Source organism: Pecten maximus, chromosome 10 (genome assembly GCF_902652985.1).
Source record: "Pecten maximus chromosome 10, xPecMax1.1, whole genome shotgun sequence".
NCBI lineage: Eukaryota > Metazoa > Mollusca > Bivalvia > Pectinida > Pectinidae > Pecten > Pecten maximus.
Genome location: NC_047024.1, coordinates 38,468,366 through 38,493,920, shown reverse-complemented (window position 1 = coordinate 38,493,920; position 25,555 = coordinate 38,468,366). Strand labels below are relative to the sequence as shown.

At 38.2% G+C, this 25,555-nt stretch overlaps 1 protein-coding gene across 6 annotated transcripts in view; it reads left to right on the top strand.

Annotated features, from left to right (window-relative positions):
* LOC117336750 (rho family-interacting cell polarization regulator 2-like) overlaps window positions 1–25,555 on the top strand; it is a 119,381-nt gene that overhangs the window by 37,295 nt on the left and 56,531 nt on the right. For 3 of the 6 annotated variants that reach the window (XM_033897371.1, XM_033897370.1, XM_033897374.1), the window contains exon 2: window positions 849–911. In XM_033897371.1, the coding sequence (XP_033753262.1) occupies window positions 849–911 (63 nt within the window). Of the gene's footprint in view, window positions 1–848; window positions 912–8,781; window positions 10,795–20,664; window positions 20,907–25,555 lie in introns of those variants that run through there. The other 3 variants (XM_033897373.1, XM_033897369.1, XM_033897376.1) reach the window with 3 other exon arrangements.

The window sequence follows — 25,555 nt, the reverse complement described above, 5'->3', positions numbered from 1 at the left end:
CGCCTACTTTTAATGCACTTAAATGTTAAACTGATAAGTTAGTCTGCCTTCACATGCAAAACATTGCACATTTTTTCCCAGATTCACTTTAACTTGTTTCTAAATGTGTATGCAGAACCAAGTTATCTCTGTTTTCATCTAACTATTTTGGGAAAAATCTAAAATCTTGTTATGTTTATGGGAATTTGCTATGGATAGTTCGAACAAATTGCATATTTATTATAATAGTTTGTGCTAGTACCTGGTACAGATTCATGTGTTTACATGTAAGGGTTTCTTGGGGGTGGTTGAAGGTTTGATATGAACACATTTTAATAGAATGTAGTGTATTACACTGGTTTAAGTCTCCTGAGAAACATCTACTGGGGTGACATTGTTCACATCTTGTACCAGGAAGACAAAGGTTTTGACATTATCCAAAAATTGTCTTGTAATTGGATTTTAATATACATCTTGACACATCAAAATTTTGGATTAATTTTTCATTTAAATATATTTGCAGGACAGTAATTTAGGAAATATATGTTTAATTTGATAATTTTGATTTTAAAACTCATTTGGATCGAATGTTGATATCTTTCATTTGATTTTGATTTGATTTCATGGTGACAAGAACTAATTAACACATAAAGCATCATATTGTTGATGAATTTTAAGGCATATATCGTCAGTAATATCAGTAATACTGTTATACTTTCAGATCTCATAAGAGGTCTTTCTGAAACTGTTCTATCCCCAAAACTGGTTTTGATTATGGTTGGAACACCAAAAATGGGATAAGAAAAACTAAATCCTTAATCAAGTGTAGTTTTGCTTTAAAAACTAATAATTCTTTGTTTGTTATTTAGGTCCAAGGGTCACTCGACATGCCAGCTTCCTCCACCTGGGTCATGGATACAGACACAAAAAAGGTAGGTCATAACTTGTTTGCTATAAATATAGCTTAGCTATAAACATGTTGGAATAATTGAAGAAAAATTAACAAATTTCAAAATGGATTTGATAAAGGCAGTTCTAAATGCTCATATTGATTAAGCTGAAGTTAGAAAATTGAAGAAGAAAAAAACAAAAATAACACCATCTCTGAAATGGAATTGACAAAGGTTGTGCTCAAATGAAAGATACAGTTTACTGGTTGCTTCACTCGTGAAAAATACACTAATACAGCTAGTGCATTTTGTTGGAATTATTTTGCTTACATTTTTACCTTACTTTGCAATATACACACACATATCTATACATGGTTGTATAAGATGTTCACGTGTGTGTTTTAACTTTCTGTACTAACCAACAGTGACATCATGTTACATCTTGCAGTAGCGTTAATGAGGGGAATAGTACTTGCTTGTCTAAATAATTGTGAGATGAAAGGGAGATAAATCATGGTTACCATGTCCATGACACATGTCATGTGGTTATGTAGTCATTCTGACATTCTACATTTATCCATGTGGAATGGAGTTATGTTAATTCTCTAAACAATTAACATGTATGCACACATACACACATGTACCTGCTTGCTGACCAGTTTTATGACAGGTGTGTTAGAATGTGTGACATATTTATACAGCCCTACCTGGTATTTTACCTGGGGGTTTGCTACCTGTACTTTTGTACCATTTCATGGATTTTGCACACTGTCGTTGGTATGGTGACTGGTTTATAGGTCTTCAATTATTAGAAAAACAATGTGGTTGCAGATCATCATTTCAAATACAAAATATCAGCTTGTTTATATGCAATTGATTTTATTTGGGACATAATAAATATATAGATAACATAAAACAATAAATATGTAGGATTTGTGAAATTTATTTTTAAAAAATACTAAATCTAATGGGTAATATTTACCAGGGGTTGGATGTGGTGGATTAAACGACACTGACATAAAGTTTCAGTAATGATGAGGGAAGTAAATGACAGTGATATAGATTAAATTTCAGTAATGAGGGAATGAACAGTACCTTAATTGTTGAAGGCCTTGTTAGATGTTGCTGGCATTAGAAGTTAAAAGCTTAAATCTGTTATAGATACAGTATATTTCAAAGTATGATATCATGTAAGCTAATTGAAAGTGATCATGCATCCAAAAGCAAAAAAGATTAATACCTGATATTTTTTCTGTGAAATTTATCTTAGAAAACAAGTGTTCAAGTTTGAACAAAGTTTTTTGTATAAGATGGTATATGTGTATGATGATAGATGTATATATCACTGATGGCCACAAGCTACATGTAGTTCAATGACCTTCCCAATGTACCAGATGACCTGTATCACCAAGGTAACTGATATTCTGACCCCTGGACACCTCCTGCCATTCAGACACAGACCATCAATCTTTAGCCTTTTTCCAAGTGTTTGAACATTCCCTTCTGAAGCAGGTCACTGCTTTCTGCACTAACAAGAAAATTAAGATGAATTATAAATAAAAGTACTTTATCAAAGTTTCTACTGCCAATTCTAACTTGTAGTTTTTAAAGATGGATCAGATCATAAATATTAACCTTCAAGATTTCCTTCTTGTTTGTGGTTGGATCAGTTTTAGGTAAAAAAATGGTGATTATAAAATTTTGATATTTTAAAGGCTGGTGGCAAACCATGTAAAAATAGTTGAACCAACCTAAAGCTGCATACTGACTATATGCAGTGTAATGTCAGCAGAATTCTACTTTCACTTTATAACATGCATTGTAATGTAACCAGTCCAGTTGTCAAACATGCTTATCATTTTTTGAAAAAAATTAAACCACCAGCTACCAGAGTATGTTCAGTCAGACCTAGAACCCCCAGTGCATTACAAGAAATGTCCATTATGTTAAATGTTGCAGTCTTCTAGAAACTTCCTCCAGTCATGATTCTGTATGCTGCTGGGATGCAATGGAGGCAGCATGCATTGTCCAAGAATTAGATGGTGCCGAGGTGATGGCTGGCTTAGGTTGCAGCATACTGGCAGCATGGTCACTGTATCATCATTGGCCATTCTGCTTGCTTAGGTTGCAGCATACTGGCAGCATGGCCATGGTAGCACCCCTGACCATGCTGCTGGCATGCTGCTATAGCCTGCAGCATACTGGCAGTATAATTGAAATATTTGAAACATGCTGCCAGCATGCTGCTATAGCCTGCAGCATACTGGCAGCATGGTCTACAGCATACTGGCAGCATGGTCAATAAGATACTATTGGCCATGCTGCTGGCATGCTGCTGGTTGAGGTTGCAGCATACTTGCAGCATGGTCACTGTAGCACCACTGGCCATGCTGCTATAGCCTGCTGCATACTTGCAGCATAATTTAAATATTTGAAACATGCTGCCAGCATGCTGCTCCCCTTATAATTATTAGGGCAAAATTTTGCAGCATGATGGCAGCATGGGCTGCGGATGCTGCCAGCATGCTGCAAATCCGTAAGAAATAATTAAGCATGGACAGAATTGGATAAGTTATGATAAATTTTCCCAGAATAAAAGATACTGCATTGGAAATGTCGTCCAGTACCATAGTACATGTGTATTGTTGCCTTGGCAATGTGTTTGTTTAAATCAATTAAGTGGGACTACTACAGTGTGGTATGCAGATTCATGTCCGTGTGTATATTGTTTATGGTAATTCTGTATACTGTTTCATACAGAATAAAATGAAATTAAAATTTATGCAAGATACATTACATTTAAAGATTTAAAAAAAAATTTCATCATGCAATTTCAGAAGAACATTTTACGTACCTCCGTATTTTGAGATTTGCAAGCCGTAATTTAATCACGTTTTCACCAATTGAGCTTTACTGGCAGTGTAAGCTACCTTACAGTAAAACAATATTTGAGATTATCATGATATACCAACACAAATCTCAAAAATGTTAAGTTCTGATGTTTTTGTGGATTTCGTTTTTTATCCGAGTCAGTGTATTATAGTGACATCAGTAATATTCAGATTGAGGCAGGGTTACTTCAGTTGGGATCAGTGACTCTGTTGTATATGACATCATTGATAATCAATTTTTTTACATGTTGGATCATTGACATTTGCAGTCTCCATCTGAGTTTTTGTGTTAATGACCAGTAAGAGAGGACAGCATAGTTTTAATTGACCAATCAAGTATTTCATTACATTTCAGTTATAGTCATGAATTGTTTTAAATGACCAATCAAATGTTTTATTACATTTCAAATGAATTGGAATAGATATTTTTATATACTGATTGCTTTGTTATATATGGTATTCTAAGGTAACTTATTTTGAGCAACAGTATAGAAAACTTCTTCTCTAGAATATCAGGTTATGGTTTCAATAAACATGCTCTAATATCTTAGGTTTCCAGTGACAAAATTTCAGTCTTATTTTCCAATGGGATAATTTAAATAATGGATTTCCTCAAGTTGAACAGCAATCATGAGACCTGGAGCAGTGTTAAAGCTGTATGTGAATTAGTAAACAGGAGAAGTATCAGTTGTGGTGTAATAGCCTCAGACTGGTATTGGGTGTAACCCTTGGCTGTCACTAATATATACCTTATTTTCACTATGAGCTATCCACTTGGCGGCTCACTGCCGAAAAATATCCAGCAAAACAGGTTATTAGGTGAGGATACTGATAGGTAAAATTTAAGAAAGAAAGAAAAAAAAAGGTGATATTTGACCTAGTAATTTTAATAAACATGGCCTGTAGTCTCAAGGCCAAATGTAAAAATTCAAACAGTTAAGATATATGGTGAAAGAAATATGATACAGATTGTTATACTTCATGGTTTAAAGGTTTTAAAACATTTGAGGTAGTACAGAATCTGGTGGTTAGGTAATTATAAGAATGTGATAAACTTACACCAGCAGTGACAAGCCACCTCACTATATATAGTAGTAAACTGTAGTTTACCTCTGTAGCAGTACATTCATCTGATCCCAAAATTGATATATATTACAGTAATGAGGGTACCTGGTACCCTGGAGGTAAAAATCTCCACAGATATGTAAATTATCACATCAAACAATACACACAAGTACTTTTATGTTGCCTGTAGCTAGTTAACCAAATAACTTTAATTGTTTTCAAAATCCAGCATTTTTGTGAACAAGAGAGCTGCAGGCCACAAGGCTTAGAATGACATCCCACATGATGGCTTTATCTACATTTAGGATCAGCAACTTAATCTCCCGTTTATAAAAAATCTACTATGCTAAAAAAAGTATCTGTCGTGAAAGACCATCTGTCATGACAAATCACTGAGCATAATTCAAGAGACTACCTGTCATCAAAGACTATGGTTACCAGTACTGAAGTCAGATGTCCAGGTTAGATCCCTACCTAGCTAGCTATTACAATGGTGCCAATGCAGGACCCTGGAATTGTTCTTAGCTTTACTCACAGAAGCATTGCTGGTTGGAGTGAAGTAATCTGGTATCTATAGTTGCCACAAGTTACCACTTCACGAAATAGAACTACTCGTTAGCTCAATTGGTTGAGCATAATTAGACTATAAGAAAGCCAGAGGTCCTCTGGGTTTGATCGCTATTGGAGGCATTGAAACAAATACAACTAATAATGAACTCTGTTAAATTATATTGTCATGAAAAAAAAAAAAAATGTATGAAAATGTAAAACATGGTCCTTCCAGACCACTTATGGTACACTTATCATGCTTGTTAATTAAATCATCTGCTTTGATTCGTTACCTGTCACAGAATTATCTGTGTTAAAAAAACTCATTAATTTAAAAGCATAAATTATTTTTTAGAAACAATATTTGTTAATTGTGAAATGCAATTATAAATAAAGCTGGAACTTTTTTGAAAAATTACTCTTCATGACAACTGTCGCCAGGAACACAAAAGTCTTCTGTTTACTTTTGAAAGCTGCTTGAACTAGATAGGCACCTCTAAATAAAAAATGCCTAATTTGAGAGACACTTGTTGTGAATTTATTTAGTCTCCCTATTTAAATGAATGCTTCCTTACTTAATTGAGAGACACTTAAAAATTGCCTTAAGAGTCTGTCTCTCTAAAAGACGCTGTAAAAGACAATTGCCTATTTTGAGAGAAAGTTGTTTAAAAGAATCTGTCTATCCAAAAGACAGTTGCTTATCTGAGAGACACTTGCCTTAAGAGTCTTTCTCTCTAAAAGACAGCTGCCTAACTTGAGAGACACTCAAAAATTACCTTAAAAATATGTATCTCTAAATTTAAAAGATGCTGTAAAAGACAGTTGCCTATCTGAGAGACACTTGACTAAAGGCAACATGTCTCTCTAAAAGACAATGGCCTATTTTGAGAGAAACTTGCCTTAAGTGTCTGTCTTTCTGAAAGACAGTTGCCTAACTTAAAAATTGCATACCATAAGAGAACACAGCTAGAACACCTACCTGTATATGTTAAGAGAACACCATCATTTGAGACAATTTATCGTGAGAGATGACATCTGAAACAGTGTTTTTAATGACTGGCCACCTGCCATGAAAGCCTGCTTTTAACAGATCAGAATACAAAGTTATCGAAATATTATGACTATAGCACTGATGTCGTGGTTCCAGTCCCTTAGATCATTGACAACTGGCTGACAATCTCTAAATAAACAAGGTGCAGTGCCCTACCTGTCTTACCTGTCGTAGGCTACCTTCTCTGATAAACAATCCCCTCATTGATCGGATATAAACATTTCTTGAGAAATAATTTCATTATCTTTCCAATTTATCAAAAGTGTGTGTCAAATATTACCTACAAAACTGTGAAGTTTTTAAGGTTATTCAGCTTAATGCAGTTGGGTTGGAGAAGCGTACATTTGGGTTGGTTGGTTTTAATTTTTTAGAGTTGTGGGGTCAGGTTAAATCAGAAGTCAAACATGTAATTTACTGAATATACACCAGTATTAATTCTCAATGATACAGGTGGTAAGCTTCAAACAGGTGTATGCATTTACTCTGGATTAAAAATTCCTTTCCAGGGATGTTGTGGGTTATTCTTGTTTTTGGTGAGATTAGATAATGTTAATGATTGATCTTCAAATGCTGGCCATATTTGATGGAAATACATGTATTTCAACTTTTATGTGATGTTATTATTCACCATCAGCTGTACAATTGTGACACTGTCCTTCTAACTTGTATATTTGATAAACTATACACACCTGACCACAGATGACCTTTGACCTGGCGTGGATCTGTTTGGCACTCTGAAGATGTATATAAATGTCACCTAGAACCCTATTAGAGATTAAGAAATATGACAGTTATATGCTATGGATAGAGTTGGCTAACCGAGAATGACCACATCAAGGTACGCAGCAGGTGCAGTCGTTGTAAGGTAATCGTGCTTCAGCGGTCAGTTATGAATGCATTCAGTCAAACTTGTCCTGGAGACCATGCTATCATGACAGTATGTACTTAGTCTGGAGACTTCTTGACTCACAGTGCTGGTCACTACTCAAGACACCACAGATACAAACTAATACATGTATACTTTGGGAGCCGTGTTTTCACCTGAGTTTCAGATGTTATTGTCTTAACTTTAAATTCATCTCATCGTTTCAACTTTAAATTCATCTCATCGTTTCTCTCCTGACGGTCTGGCACCAGGATTTAAGCGTAATTTGTATTTCTCTCATTATACAGAAGGTGCTAGCTACCTCTCAAAGATAACTGGACACACACCTTTATAAGTAGTCTTGGTATCCATGAAACTTTTGAGTTTTTTATTCGAACACAATATTCAGAAAAGTGCATCCTGGATGTTTGGCTGATAAGTAAACTTTGGAAGGCGGTTTGTGAGAGGGCAATAGCTCTGCCAAGGGGAGATAACTCTGATACAGGGATCACACATCGTAGGCACGTGTCGACCACATCCTGGTTTCTTTGTTTTGGAGATGGAAGTTTTATTTTGTTAATTCGTAACTTCCAATACTGAGCTCTCGGGTTGCGATGTTTAAGTGTATTTCTACGTGGAAATCTTGGGGTTAGGAACCTTTCTATCCTAACAGGAGAAATCTAAGCCTTTTTCAACATCTTTGCTGGTGTTATTTCATGTTCATCAGAGACATGTGGTCTAGCCTGTGGAATGATTATAGTTGTACTCTTGGAGATTAAAACAAACAATGCTGGACACTGGCAGAGATTTATCTGCCCTTTCTTGGATCATTTACGAGAAGATAACTCGCGGAATACATACAGTTCAACCAAGGCAATCATTTCTATGATGTGACACATTTACCTGGCATGTTTTGTCTACATGGCATTTCTAATATCCCTTTTTATTTGGAAATTCTAAAAGAGAATTCTGAATTTTTTATTATTATTTTTTTAAAGCCTCTCAGGATAATATTATAAAACAGCATTGCAATAATGTAATAATGTAAAATGACCTTCTGTTGGACTTGTTACATATTTTCTTTATTAGGGGTGTGATTTGCAGGAAGTTTTGTACACATGAAGACAGTTCAGAGTCTAGCTGGCATGAATTTGTGTACCTCTGACAGGAGGATAACTGAAACTGAAGAATACATTCAGCTGAATACATGATATACGTCAGCGTGTCTTCTCTCTATCCTTCGATCCTTCTCAACATCTGGTGCTAACTGGAGACACACAGACAGGTGCTTCAGACTATAGGGCTGTAGAATAGACAAGATTCATTCATTTGAGGGCTTAATTTTTGACATTGAAAAAATCCCAAAATTGCACATTCCTCTTTGTCCAGAAATCACTGGAAAACTACTTATGGGGTTTCTTAACAATATCAACTTTTAACTGACTGAATAAACATAACAAATAAAATTTTCAACTAAAGAAAATAATTACTGTACCTTAAATAATATTTGTGAATTAAGTAATCTAAAAAGAAATGCATTTAAAGAATTTAATTATTTCTTTCTGAAATCAAAATCTATGGCTAAGGACCTTGTATCTCCTATCTAATCCTTGTGACATCACAGGTTTTATAAATCTGTTACCATAGTTACGAAGAAAATTTCATATCATTGCTGAGACTGACAATCTGATCACTGTTGAACTGTAATGGTTGTTTCACCTGTAAAACTCTCACCTGAGTTTTAGACAATTGTAAGCAGTCTACGTACATAGTATGTGGAGGTATATACGGACTGATTTATGGGAAACAACAATGGATTTACTATCACAAAACATTACCTGAAATGTATTCATAAATGTTGGGATGCCTGAGGCTAGATATGCACTGGAATTTGAGAGATCTGCTACACATTATTTATATATTCATTACAAGATTATAATTCTATGCAAATTGAATGGATGGTTTTGAAAAACACCGGAGGTGGAAAGGGCTGTGATAAGATTGGATGTATTTATTTGAAAATTTCCTGGTGTGTAGCTAGCAGTTCAACATGTTTCTTCAGCCAATTATCACGGATTTCAGCGATCTAGCCAATGAAAAAAGCTATAAAACCGGAATTGTTAATTAATTTCATATGGTGCCAGACTTTTTTCAGACTATGCCAGTGACCTTTTAATTGATGCTGATTTCCACCTGGTTTTATTAAGGATTGTCGACATCGCTGTATCTTAAGCCCTTTGACACAGTGCTATCAGGAAACATTACAAGTTCTAAGATCTTTGAAGATCTGTACAACATCTAGTGCGAGTGGCCCACCGTCTATTTTAGTAGCAACACACCAGGAAGTCCTATATCCCATGTTGATTGTTTTTTTACCACTAAAAAAAGTGTGCCATGAACAAATTTTGAAATAAGGACTTGAAGATAACAGTAAATACAAATATAGGTCACAAGGTGATTAGTGGTTCGGATCATCTTCTGATGAGATTCCATAATCAAAGAAAAGACATTTCTTCAGTTGCTTTGTTTGCCAAATTCTGTAGGGATATTTTTAAACAGTGAGATGTGGGGTTATGAAGTTTAAATCTGTTGGAAAGCCTAGTGGGATCACGGTGATAACTGGCTCTGGGTCTCTGTTCTCTATGGTACATTTTTACATGTGACCCCACCCAGCAGACCGATGTTTAGTAACCTCGCCCACTTTTGGACAGCGGACAGACACGGGATGGTGCTGGTTAATGACTGCCTTCGTAGTCCTGTTTATACCTGAGAGGCAGGCTCCAGATGGGATCAGTTTTTTAATGGAATATTTGCAGTGTTTTTGGCAGGATGTGGAATACTGTGTGTTGTAATGAGTGCTTTGGGTCTCTCTACAAGTATCTTGGACTTGTTGTGCTATTATAAATGGCCACTACAGTTTATGGTATCGTGTATCATCTTCAGGTAGAAGTGACAGTGATATATATATATTAACTAGTTTGAGGTCACTGAAATATTATGTCAGGCAGGACTTTGACAATAGAAGATTATGACTGGGGCATTGTGTTAAGGTAACACTAAATTCTAGGAGCACTTTCACACCTTGTCAGGGATTTAATTATTAATTCTAATGATGTTATACGTTGGATATAACTGATTGAACTGATTGATAGAATTTCTTATCACATAGAAATTTCAGTGGATATTTTAAAATCTGTGACAATATCGTGACATCATTGCTGCTAGTTTGGATTTTTAATGTAACCATGGAACACTTAAGGGTTCATTAAGAATCATTGAACACCTGTAATTCTCCTTATTGGAATCAACCATCAGACTATAGTGTCAAGATGTTAAGTCGCCAGATGAGCATGGAGCTCGAAGACTACAATGGTAATCGCCCATTGTGGCTAGAGTTGGAGGAACGGATCGGGGCAGAGGGGTCAATGACAGTGAAACTACGGCGATTAATACACCGCAAATTATCACAGTCACAGGCGGATCTCCCTATCTACAACAGCAAGTGTGAGTATAGATAGAGGATCTGACATTAGTGGCCATGACATATGGAATTTATTAAATGAGGTCATAATTTGATATATTGCAATAACTCAAAGTTTGTAACATTTGTCTCAGGAGCGTAAGAGTGTAATATTCTCATATTTATAAGAATTTAATATATTGTAGGCATTGTGGAGGTATTAACTGACTAATTTGTTAAGTGATGCATGCAATGTCATACAGTTATTGTGACACGATGTATTTATGACATCATAATGTATCTATGACATCATAATGTATTTATGACATCATACTGTATTGATATCATAATGTATTTATGACATTATACTGTATTGATGATATAATGTATTTATGACATCATAATGTATTTATGACATTATACTGTATTGATGATATCATAATGTATTTATGACATCATAGTGTATTTATTGACATCATACTGTATTGATGATATCATAATGTATTTATGACATCATAATGTATTTATGACAGCATACTGTATTGATGACATCATAATATAGTTATTTCACATTTGACTTATGATAATTACGACAAGGTTATATTACATGGTAGAAAACCTGGCCAGCTATGTATTGTGACAATATACAATTATGGCTCTATTCGTCCTTGGAAAACTAACCCTCCCGGGGAGAAATTCTGCATGGTATCACCCTTGAGGTATAGTTAATTATACCTCACTTTAATTTACACTGATATGATTGGACTAAACGTTTCTACGTGACATGCTATAACTGAAACATTTCCCTGAAATTGCAGTACGAGGGGGACAATCCTGGGGTGATAACCTCCAAGAGTGATTACCAGGGGGAGATAACCCTTCGTAGGTCAAATCATGACGTCATAGAATTGCAGTACAATTGCGACCACCCTGGGGTGATAACCTCCAAGAGTAATTATCAGGGGGAGATAACCCTTCATAGGTCAAATCATGACGTCATAGAACTGTAGTACGATTGCGACCACCCCAGGGTGATCTCTGAAAAGTGTTGATTTTTTACGTTTTTATATGCTGATTAAATTATCAAGCACATTTATGTTTATTCAGTTTACTATGTACTGACATTAAATTGTAGATGGCAGAGATTATCTTATCCCAGTCCAGTTTTTTTGGTGATGTCGCAATTGAACCTTTATCTATATGCATACCCGTCTGCTTGGTGTTATTGAACATGTGTTTTATAAAATTTAAATACGGTTTGTGTTATTTCACTGATAATAGGGTACAACTCTTTAACAAGATTTTAATATTCTTCAAAGTTTTATGCTCCTGCATGAAATGGGGGGCGTATAGTGTTACCCATGTCCAACCCCTCCCTTCCCCGCCTCGTCCGTCCCGTCCCGTCCCCTCTCGATGCAATGTAACTAGCTAATCTCGGGAACTGCTGATGTGATCCTCACCAAACTGTGTTTCTGGTGGCAGTGGGGGTATTGATGTCTTAGACATTTTGTAGTTTTCTAAAGCCATATAATTTACAATAACTGAACAAATCGGTCCCTTTCTACAATGATAGAGTAATATAAATATAATCCACAAGTGGGTTTGTACTTTGGGAAATTCTGAGTCACTGTCAGGAGAATCTGACTTCAGTCTCAGCCAAGGCATGTAAGGGGTGTGGCCTTTATACCAGTACCATCTAAATTTCATTGGGTTCAGAAATATCTTACAATTCTGTAATCTGTTGGTCTCAAATTTCAGATATGAGCTAAAACAATTATTTCTCTGGAACCCTTACATTAAGTAACATCAGTAACTTTGGCATATTTTCTGAAAGCTATTATATCATGATGTTCATTCATTCATTCTCAGTCAGTGTGTGTAAATATTTAGGCCTTTGCTGGACTTGATTTTAATAATCTCAACATTCCATACCCTTCCAAATAGTGAAAAAGGTCAAGGTTGTATCAAGGGGTCAAATATATCTAAATGGTCAAGGTTGTATCAAGGGGTCAAATATATCTAAATGGTCAAGGTCGTATCAAGGGGTCAAATATATCTAAATGGTCAAGGTTGTATCAAGGGGTCAAACTGTTAACTATTTCCCCCCAGACGAAGTTAAGATGGGATCGAGTCTTAGTTTACTGCAGGGACAAGGATTTTGATTGGACTGTCTGACCTATTTGTCTGGACCATAATTTGTCCAAAATGGTGCTACTTTCTCTGTTGACATTCTACATGAATATAAGGCACTCTTGTAATTTATTTTTCATACGATATCTTTATGCATTTTCACCACTGGCTTAGATTTCTAGCTCCGATTGCCTCAAGATGTTGTTATAGACTTGATAACACTCTTGTTTGTTGTGTAACAGTATGAGTGTATTGTCAGGTAAATGGGTTGGATCATAGCTGTACATAGTTATGTTACTATTGGTGTATTGGTTACATCACAGTTCTATTTTTCAAATGCTGTAAGCAAAGCACAAGCAGCAACAGCCAAGATTTGTCTTCATATACATTATTGTGTACAACATCATGTAAACATATTCATCCACATGCCCCGTGTAATAGGTGTGTCCAGATAATTACCAGGTAAAAGATTTACCTGACATATGTAAAAGTTCATTATAAAAATCCTTTATAGACCCTGACATTCAATACCCCTGACCTTTACTTACTGTGACAATCCAAGACTGACCTTCATCGTATGCCAGTGTAGAAGTTCCTAAATTAGGTTGTGCAAATTAAGCTAGATAATAAAAGTTGGAAAACTAAAAATTTGTAGGAATTAATGTCATATTTCAAAATTTGTCATCAAAAAAGTGAGGCAGTAGTTGGCAAAGTTAAACAGCGTAAGTTTTAAAAATTGTTTTTATTATGTTAAAGTCAGATGGACTCCATTAGCCAATATAATATCACTTTTGATTGTTGTCTAAATGTTAGCCTTTGTGACAAAGTTTAAAGAAATGACTGGAAATGATAAGGTAACCATCTGACTGTTCATTATTTACAGTGAATTATCAGGGTAACACATGACAGGTGCCCTACAGTAGTCATGGTGTCTCTGTCTTTTCATCTGTTGTCTGTCCATCAGCATTTGCATTTCTGGAGATTATGTCAGAATCCAGAAACTCATGCATACTTTCTGAAACTTTACATGGTCTTATGCTGTGATGAAGGTTGTGCATACAGTAATACAAATTAAAGATAAAAAAAGGATATACAAATTATTCAGAATTTGTCGGAGTCTGTGGAAGGCTTGATTGTGAGTGACAGTCTCATCACTGTTGTGTTATCATAAGCTGGTTTTATAGAACAGAGAGGTAATTTGGGCTCCATTTAACCTGCCTCATTTCTGATTAGATGTTATTAGCCTTTAAGTGGCTGCCTTGGATACCGGCCATGTAGTCAGGTTACAGTTTACATGAGCTTACAACATCAGGGGCCTTTTATGTGCATACTCTACCAGTAAGTGTTAGATTGTCACTGAACCAGACAAAACACAAAGTTTACACCATAATGCTTCACTTCCACCACGTTTCTACCGTAAATACGCAACAGGCTGCAACCTGCTGTATCTTTGATACCCTACTGCACAGCCCCCTGTACCGACCCTGCAGTATATTACCCAGTGTACCAATTCTACAGTACAGCTCCCTGTACCGACCCTGCAGTATATTACCCCATGTACCAATTCTACAGTACAGCTCCCTGTACCGACCCTGCAGTATATTACCCCATGTACCAATTCTACAGTACAGCTCCCTGTACCGACCCTGCAGTATATTACCCCATGTACCAATTCTACAGTACAGCTCCCTGTACTGAACCTGTAGTACATTACTCCGTGTACCAACCCTACTGTACAGCCCCCTGTACTGAACCTGTAGTACATTACTCCGTGTACCAATTCTACAGTACAGCTCCCTGTACTGAACCTGTAGTACATTACTCCGTGTACCAACCCTACTGTACAGCTCCCTGTACTGAACCTGTAGTACATTACTCCGTGTACCAACCCTACAGTACAGCTCCCTGTACTGAACCTGTAGTACATTACTCCGTGTACCAACCCAACTGTACAGCCCCCTGTACCTTGCTTGCTTTCCAACTAAGATAGGTTGCAAGCATTTCATCATGATAATTGATATGGTTACAGCTAGTTTGGTTTGTCAAGGTGACAGATTGTTTAGTTTGTCAAGGTTACAGATTGTTAGTTGTCAAGGTTACAGATTGTTAGTTGTCAAGGTTACAGATTGTTTAGTGTGTCAAGGTTACAGATTGTTAGTTGTCAAGGTTACAGATTGTTTAGTTTGTCAAGGTTACAGATTGTTAGCTCACCTGGACCGAAGGTCCGGTGAGCTTATGCCATGGTGCAGCGTCCGTCGTCCGTCGTCCGTCGTCTGTCGTCCGTCGTCCGGCGTCCGGCGTCCGTCGTCCGTCGTCCGTCGTCCGTCCGTCAACATTTGCTTCAAATCGCTACTAGTCAAAAAGTTCTTATTGGATTTTGACCAAATTTGGTCAGAAACATCCTTGGCAGAAGGGGATCAGATTTTGCATAAATGGTGACTCTTACCCCCAAGGGGCCTGAGGGGCGGGGCCCAATAGGGGAAATTGAGGCAATTCCTTTAAATCGCTACTAGTCATAAAGTTATGAATGGATTTGAACCCAATTTGGTCAGAAACATCCTTTGGGGAAGGGGAACAGATTTTGCATAAATGGTGACTCTGACCCCCAAGGGGCCAAAGGGGCGGGGACTAATGGGGGAAATAGAGGTAATTCCTTCAAATCGCTACTTGTCATGAAGTTATGAATGGATTTGAACCCGATTTGGTCAGAAACATCCTTTGGGGATGGGGAACAGATTTTGCATAAATGGTTACTCTGACCCCCGAAGGGCCAAAGGGGCGGGCCCATTAGGGGAAATAGAGGTAATTCCTTCAAATCGCTACTAGTCATGAAGTTATGAGTGGATTTGAACCAAATTTGGTCAGAAACATCCTTCAGGGAAGGGGAACAGATTTTGCATAAATGGTTACTCTGACCCCCAAGGGGCTAAAGGGGCGGGGCCTAATGGGGAAATAGAGGTAATTCCTTCAAATCGCTACTAGTCATAAAGTTATGAATGGATTTGAACCCAATTTGGTAAGAAACATTCTTGCGGGAAGGGGAACAGATTTTGCATAAATGGTGACTCTGACCCCCAAGGGGCCTGAGGGGCGGGGCCCAATAGGGGAAATTGAGGCAATTCCTTTAAATCGCTACTAGTCATAAAGTTATGAATGGATTTGAACCCAATTTGGTCAGAAACATCCTTTGGGGAAGGGGAACAGATTTTGCATAAATGGTGACTCTGACCCCCAAGGGGCCAAAGGGGCGGGGACTAATGGGGGAAATAGAGGTAATTCCTTCAAATCGCTACTAGTCATGAAGTTATGAATGGATTTGAACCCGATTTGGTCAGAAACATCCTTTGGGGATGGGGAACAGATTTTGCATAAATGGTTACTCTGACCCCCGAGGGGCCAAAGGGGCGGGCCCATTAGGGGAAATAGAGGTAATTCCTTCAAATCGCTACTAGTCATAAAGTTATGAATGGATTTGAACCAAATTTGGTCAGAAACATCCTTCAGGGAAGGGGAACAGATTTTGCATAAATGGTTACTCTGACCCCCAAGGGGCTAAAGGGGCGGGGCCTAATGGGGAAATAGAGGTAATTCCTTCAAATCGCTACTAGTCATAAAGTTATGAATGGATTTGAACCCAATTTGGTAAGAAACATTCTTGCGGGAAGGGGAACAGATTTTGCATAAATGATGACTCTGACCCCCAAGGGGCCTGAGGGGCGGGGCCCAATAGGGGAAATTGAGGCAATTCCTTCACATCGCTACTTGTCATGAAGTTATGAATGGATTTGAACCCAATTTAGTAAGAAACATTCTTTGGGGAAGGGGAACAGATTTTGCATAAATGGTTACTCTGACCCCCAAGGGGCCAAACGGGCGGCGCCTAATGGGGAAATAGAGGTAATTCCTTAAAATCGCTACTAGTCATAAAGTTATAAATGCATGTTGTAAACACAGAGAGTCTGGACTTCATTATTTCTTTAAAGCAGTTGGGATCCCCACGCTATAACCATAAATAGCATTGTTTGAGGTTAACAAACAAAAGGAATTGAACATGAACATTATTTTGACATTTGGTCAAATCCAACCAGGTGAGCGATACAGGCCCCATGGGCCTCTTGTTTAGTTTGTCAAGGTTACAGCTTGTTTAGTTTATCAAAGTTACAGATTCAGTTGATCACCTAGGTTACACTTGTTTAGTTTATCACTTAGGTTACAGCTTGTTTAGTTTATCACTTAGGTTACAGCTTGTTTAGTTTATCACTTAGGTTACAGCTTGTTTAGTTTATCACTTAGGTTACAGCTTGTTTAGTTTATCACTTAGGTTACAGCTTGTTTAGTTTATCACTTAGGTTACAGCTTGTTTAGTTTATCACTTAGGTTACAGCTTGTTTAGTTTATCACTTAGGTTACAGCTTGTTAAGTTTATCACCTAGGTTACAGCTTGTTTAGTTTGTCAAAGTTACAGATTCAGTTGATCACCTAGGTTACACTTGTTTAGTTTATCACTTAGGTTACAGCTTGTTAAGTTTATCACTTAGGTTACAGCTTGTTAAGTTTATCACTTAGGTTACAGCTTGTTAAGTTGGTCAAGGTTACAGCTTGTTTAGTTTGTCAAGGTTACAGATTCAGTTGATCACCTAGGTTACAGCTTGTTTAGTTTATCACTTAGGTTACAGCTTGTTAAGTTGGTCAAGGTTACAGCTTGTTTAGTTTGTCAAGGTTACAGATTCAGTTGATCACCTAGGTTACAGCTTGTTTAGTTTATCACTTAGGTTACAGCTTGTTTAGTTTATCACTTAGGTTAAGGGCAACTCAGTTTGTCAGGACAAAATTAATTTTGGCTGTGGAGGAAGAGGATCAAAGCTCCTTGTGTGTTATATATGACTTCCATGATTACAGAAAACCTGCTGGGTACTGTGTACTTGTGTGATGTGGAGAATCAGATTGGAAGCAGGAGGGGAGATAGTAGTGTGGTCCGGTGTGTTGGGTTTACATGTTGTGTCTTACAGAGAGATACATACATAAACTCTCTAATATCATTAGTCTACGTGGAAAAATAAAATAAATCAGTTTTATGATACATTAGAAGTTTTCATTAGAGATTGTCATCAGGTATCAATAAATTTCTGGTATAGTCTATACATGGAAATTTAAATCAGTTACAATAATAGTAAATAAAGAGAAATAACTCGTTAGTGATGTATTGATCTCCAAGGCCTACATGGTGCTGACGAATACTGATGTCAGATTGACATGACTGGCTCAACATAAATAGCACCCCCACCCCCAACCCCCATCACCACCACCAGATTGACATGACTGGCTCAACATAAATAGCACCCCCACCCCCAACCCCCATCACCACCACCAGATTGACATGACTGGCTCAACATAAATAGCACCCCCACCCCCAACCCCCATCACCACCACCACATACAGACACACACCTCTAGATATCAGATAAACTATTTCAAGAAATTAGTGTGCAAACAAAAACAATGATTATAAATTATATTTACTATATATAGATTTGGTATACATACAAAATGTATATACATCCATCTATTGAAGTTGATATCACAAACCATTGGATTATAGACCTCAGGTAAAATTATGAAGAAAATCATTAAAAAGGAGAGCAAACATTTGATGACCAGTGAGCCTGGGTTAGTTTAGATTCATACCATTTATAGAATGTTACTTTTCAGACTTTATTGCAGAGTATCATTACAAGGGAAGCAACTCTTACATCTAAAAAAAAACCATTGCATTATACAGCAATGCAGTTGATTGTATTTGAGTTAAAGTTGATCTGCTTGTTTAAAAAGGCCACCAAACAGACATAACCTACAAAACACATACCTTAACAAATAACACGTGTATTTGACTGTGTGTTACTTGAATCCAATTATGCTGTTTGAAACATTTTGCTGAACTCTGCTGATGTTGACCTAGAAATACATCAGTGCAGAGCGTATTAACTACTGCAGACATCTGACTGTTTTACCCACCACATGTTCAAAAAGATGTTTGTAGGTTAAGAATTTGGCAATTTTTCTTCATGGGCTTACACATCTGTTGAAAGCATTATAAGTTTGGAATACTTTTATTTTCCCTTTTTTTCTTTTTTCTTTTTTAATATTTATTTTGTTTATTGGTGATCGATTTGGATAATAATTCCTTTTGTGTAATTGGTCATTTGGTACTATATGTCCATTGAATATCTTCGAAGTTTTCAATTATAACTTAATATGATGCGATTGATATTAAGCTGATTTTGCTGTAGAGAATCTACTGTAGATACACTGCACATGTTGGACAGCTGTGTTTAGAACTTACCATAAATAACATCATTATTACCTCAGATTTATTTTGAAACCTCATTATTTTTCCCACACTTGTACAGAACATTTCTGTCTGACCTCAGACAGCACAGCACCACCAGTCATAGCAGTTAGAAATAAAATTCTCTTAAAATTTAACATTCAAAGTTTAGAAAATTAATGTTTGTTCAGTTTGGATAGAATTTTTCTGAATCATTAACTGATTTACAGTTGAGATTTTCAATGTATTAATGTAACATTCATTAGAAATACCATGTTGAGATTCAAAATCCATCCTTAAGTCATGAAATATTTCAAATATTCAATCAGTGGTTGATTTCTGATTAAAGATAGATTGATAAAAAATATATGTATAGTTTAAAAAATCATTTTGTAATCTTAGTCCTTTCAGAGTATTTTCTCAATAAAAATTGCATCAATATTTAATTTTAACAAATTTCAGTGGACCTGTTAATTATCACCAATGTCTGGAATTACAGAAATTAAAACACCTTTTATTAATTAAAGAAAAATCTAAATAATCTTCTGTTAATCACATAACAACTACTGATGAATTGTCAGAGAACCAATCAATTACTGGGAATCACCCAGAAACAATTACATCATTTATATTTGTTAATTATCTTCAGATATAATTATCCTTAGCTATAATTATCCCCCCTGTTTCCCCTTAATCAATAGCTAATGAATTAGGTCTCAAGGGTTGGAGGTTGAGGGGGGATAACTGGGCATGTAGAAATGCAACAAAAAGATTTTAAGCAACTGTTTATTTTTTACAATAATTATGCTCACTTTCTGAACTGCCTATACTGGGGAAAATTCTACAAAATATCTAACCTTGTTTGTTGTTTTAGGGTTTTATTCTTATTTCCATGCAAACTATGAAATGTATTTACCTGGTATTTATTTACAGATTATTACATAGCTGATAATTTTATATATAAATTATACATTTGTTTGGTGTAGGTGATATTAATATGTCATTTAAGATGATGATAAATCTTTTTATTTTGACAGCAAAATAAAGATGCTGCAAAATCTGGGGGGGGGGGGGGGGGGGGGGGGGGGATTTCAATTAATTAGTTTTTATATTATAATTAGTGGCCTTTACTGTTTAACGTCTCTCAACAGTTGGCCAGAGAGCCCTGGACAACATGCCTACTATAATATTAAATTTAGTCTGTAGCATACATAACCTGACTCCACTCCAATGTACTTCTCTACTATAAACCAATCCCCTTTGAGGTCAAAGTTATTAAGCCTTTACCAACATTTTCAAGCATCATAAAAAGGAAGTGATTCTAATTTGATAGGATCTTATCAAAAGTGGCTGTGTACGATTACATGAGGGCTGTATACACTGAGGCGGACTGCAGCTGTAGACTGTTACATACAGTACAGCAGTACATGTACAGCTGGGAAGTTATCACAGCTCAAACTGGGACTTGTAGTACGACCTTGTCACAGTCTAACCTTGGTGTCCATTTGGAGTTGTATATAACTGGTCAGTGTCCAGTATCATCTGATCATGTGATACTTGTGTAAAAGCTGCCTGAACCAGGAGATGGTGTGTCAGGCCAACAACATTATGAAATACTACAGTTAATATTTCACTGGATTTATACTTGTTTCACAGTAACCTGTTAATTGGATGTTTATCAGATGATCTGAGCCATCATGAGGTAATGTATTCGTAGATTTGGGGAAAATATCAGAACTTTATATCTTATATTATATCAACAATCAACTGATTAGACCTGGATATTATGTTTGACACTTCAATATCAGCTCCTATATGTTACATCATACTTATGAACTACATGTATTACCTATTATACTTTACTAGCTCAGCTTGTATAAACTTTACCAGCTCAGCCGTTCAACTTTCACACTTCAGCTTTTAAACTCTACATTAGTTCAGCTCTTGTAGTTCAGACGTTGAATTTTACCATTTCAGCTTTTATAGTTCATTAGATCATAGTTTTTAAACTGTACTTGTTCAGGTTTGGTTGTTTACCAGTTCAGTTGTTAAATTCTTCCAGTTCGGCTTTAGTAGCTTTTTAAAACTTTTTGTTCAGCCATTAAATTTTACCAGTCCAGCTTTTGCAGTTCACTAAGTTAAGCCTTTCAAGTATACACGACACTGATGCCTGAATCAGGACAATTCCTACTAACAGTATTAGACAACTGAACAATACTTATCACTCCAGCATTACTACTAAAACTTATGACAAGCCAGCTTCATCCTTCTACAGACTTGGTCCAGAAAGAAACCAAATGTACAGTTAACTTGATCAGCAGGTGCTTGTAACCCAAGTCTGATTTAGTATAGGGTGTGAAGGAGTATACAACATACTTTATCATTAATCTTTCATGCTGCAGACATGAATTGGACTTACAGTTAGTATGGTCCTGCCCAGCCAGATGATACATAATATATTATATAAAAAGAAGGTATGCTTATTCATTTGTTATATATATTGTTGGTTGATCAATTAATGACATTGTTGAATTGTTATGAGTTTGAAATTAAGTTTATTAGTGTTTGTTATAAATATTAAAAGATTACTTGTGGAAATGTTAATGATTGAAATATGTTGACAGTATTGGCCTTCTTGATCTCTGCCCCTATCAACCATCAAAATACAGGTCATCCCCAACATACCCCTTACACTTCATCCCCCTACAACCCACCCCTTACACTTCATCCCCCTACAACACACCCCTTACACTTCATCCCCCTACAACCCACCCCTTACACTTCGTCTCCCTACAACCCACCCCTTACACTTCATCCCCCTACAACCCACCCCTTACACTTCGTCTCCCTACAACCCACCCCTTACACTTTGTCTCCCTACAACACACCCCTTACACTTCGTCTCCCTACAACCCACCCCTTACACTTCGTCTCCCTACAACACACCCCTTACACTTCATCCCCCTACAACACACCCCTTACACTTCATCCCCCTACAACACACCCCTTACACTTCATCCCCCTACAACACACCCCTTACACTTCATCCCCCTACAACACACCCCTTACACTTCGTCTCCCTACAACCCAACCCTTACACTTCATCCCCCTACAACCCACCCCTTACACTTCGTCTCCCTACAACCCACCCCTTACACTTCGTCTCCCTACAACCCACCCCTTACACTTCATCCCCCTACAACCCACCCCTTACACTTCGTCTCCCTACAACCCACCCCTTACACTTCGTCTCCCTACAACACACCCCTTACACTTCATCCCCCTACAACACACCCCTTACACTGACCTTCCCTATAACACACCCCTTACACTTCATCCCCCTACAGCACACCCCTTACACTTTGTCTCCCTATAACACACCCCTTACACTTCGTCTCCCTACAACACACCCCTTACACTGACCCTCCCTACAACACACCCCTTACACTTCATCCCCCTACAACACACCCCTTACACTTCATACCCCTACAACCCACCCCTTACACTTCGTCTCCCTACAACCCACCCCTTACACTTCGTCTCCCTACAACACACCCCTTACACTTCGTCTCCCTACAACCCACCCCTTACACTTTGTCTCCCTACAACCCACCCCTTACACTTTGTCTCCCTACAACACACCCCTTACACTTCGTCCCCCTACAACCCACCCCTTACACTTAGTCTCCCTACAACCCACCCCTTACACTTTGTCTCCCTACAACCCACCCCTTACACTTCGTCTCCCTACAACACACCCCTTACACTTCGTCTCCCTACAACCCACCCCTTACACTTCGTCTCCCTACAACACACCCCTTACACTTCATCCCCCTACAACCCACCCCTTACACTTCATACCCCTACAAACCCACCCCTTACACTTCGTCTCCCTACAACACACCCCTTACACTTCGTCTCCCTACAACACACCCCTTACACTTCGTCTCCCTACAACACACCCCTTACACTGACCTTCCCTATAACACACCCCTTACACTTCGTCTCCCTACAACACACCCCTTACACTTTGTCTCCCTACAACCCACCCCTTACACTGACCTTCCCTACAACACAACCCTTACACTTCATCCCCCTACACCACACCCCTTACACTTCGTCTCCCTACAACCCACCCCTTACACTTCGTCTCCCTACAACCCACCCCTTACACTTTGTCTCCCTACAACCCACCCCTTACACTGACCTTCCCTACAACACACCCCTTACACTTCGTCTCCCTACAACCCACCCCTTACACTTTGTCTCCCTACAACCCACCCCTTACACTGACCTTCCCTACAACCCACCCCTTACACTTCATCCCCCTACAACCCACCCCTTACACTTTGTCTCCCTACAACCCACCCCTTACACTTTGTCTCCCTACAACCCACCCCTTACACTGACCTTCCCTACAACCCACCCCTTACACTTCATCCCCCTACAACCCACCCCTTACACTTTGTCTCCCTACAACCCACCCCTTACACTTTGTCTCCCTACAACACACCCCTTACACTTCGTCCCCCTACAACACACCCCTTACACTTCGTCCCCCTACAACACACCCCTTACACTTCGTCTCCCTACAACCCACCCCTTACACTTCGTCTCCCTACAACACACCCCTTACACTTCGTCTCCCTACAACACACCCCTTACACTTCGTCTCCCTACAACACACCCCTTACACTTCATCTACCTATAACACACCCCTTACACTTCATCTCCCTACAACACACCCCTTACACTGACCTTCCCTACAACACACCCCTTACACTTCATCCCCCTACAACACACCCCTTACACTTCGTCTCCCTACAACACACCCCTTACACTTCGTCTCCCTACAACACACCCCTTACACTTCGTCTCCCTACAACACACCCCTTACACTTCGTCTCCCTATAACACACCCCTTACACTTCATCTCCCTACAACACACCCCTTACACTGACCTTCCCTACAACACACCCCTTACACTTCGTCTCCCTACAACACACCCCTTACACTTCATCTCCCTACAACACACCCATAACACTTTGTCTCCCTACAACACACCCCTTACGCTTCATCCCCCTACAACACACCCCTTACACTTTGTCTCCCTACAACACACCCCTTACACTTCGTCTCCCTACAACACAACCCTTACACTTCATCCCCCTACACCACACCCCTTACACTTCGTCTCCCTACAACACACCCCTTACACTTCGTCTCCCTACAACACACCCCTTACACTTCGTCTCCCTACAACCCACCCCTTACACTGACCTTCCCTACAACACACCCCTTACACTTCGTCTCCCTACAACCCACCCCTTACACTGACCCTCCCCCTACAACTTACTCCCTACACTGACCTTCCCTAAAACCCACCCCCTACGCTGCCCCTCCCCCTTCCTGCCCCTTTCCCTCTACACTGTCCCTCCTCTACCTATAACCATTCACTGCCCCCTCCCCCATCTACACTGCCCTCCCCCAACCTACCCCCTTCACTTACCCCTCCTCCCACCAACCACATCACCATAATATTACTACAACATCTATAACTAGTAAGTACCTTTCCCAACCATTTCCTTTGTAGGTCATTGACCATTGTCAGGCTCTCTCCTTACACAAGGCCATACTTCTCCCCTAGACTCCTATCCACAACCACCCACACCCCTCACTTTATAATAACTAATTGCACCAATTTCTGTACTGGATGGAGTTGTTAGACTAAAACACCCCAGCTTTAGGTTTCTGTACTGGACAATCTGACAGATTTACAGACCTGTTGGCCATTCACTCCCCCTGCTGGTCTTTATACCAGCATCTGTGATCCATCATAATGTCAACTGGTAATTGTTTCTCAAATAACCATGACGATGAATGACCTTGATTTATGCTTCAAGGTCACATTAAAAAAACTGTGTACCACATTTGATTAACATGTGCTGGCAGTCCTGCATGATTGTGTTTCTTAAACAAACACGTTGAATAAAAATGAGGATATGAATTGCCTAATAAAAAAAACTCTTTATTGGGTATTGATGCTGTTCACCTTGGTTTTCATTCAAGGTCATTGGTAACAAGATGACCTTCACATGTCATATTTCATAGTGAAGTATATGACAGATTATAAGTTTGAGGTTTAACATTATATGTCATTGTACTGTTAAATCATGACCAGACTTTATCTGGACTAATGGTCAGATGATATTACACCCTGCACTTTAAACCTTCATTGTAACAGAGTGATAACCAGATGATGATTGTGTATTGTCATCAGGTGAATTATAATGGGGCATTATCTATGTGTAATATATTGGTATCCTGTTATCATGTCTCCCATTCAACTAA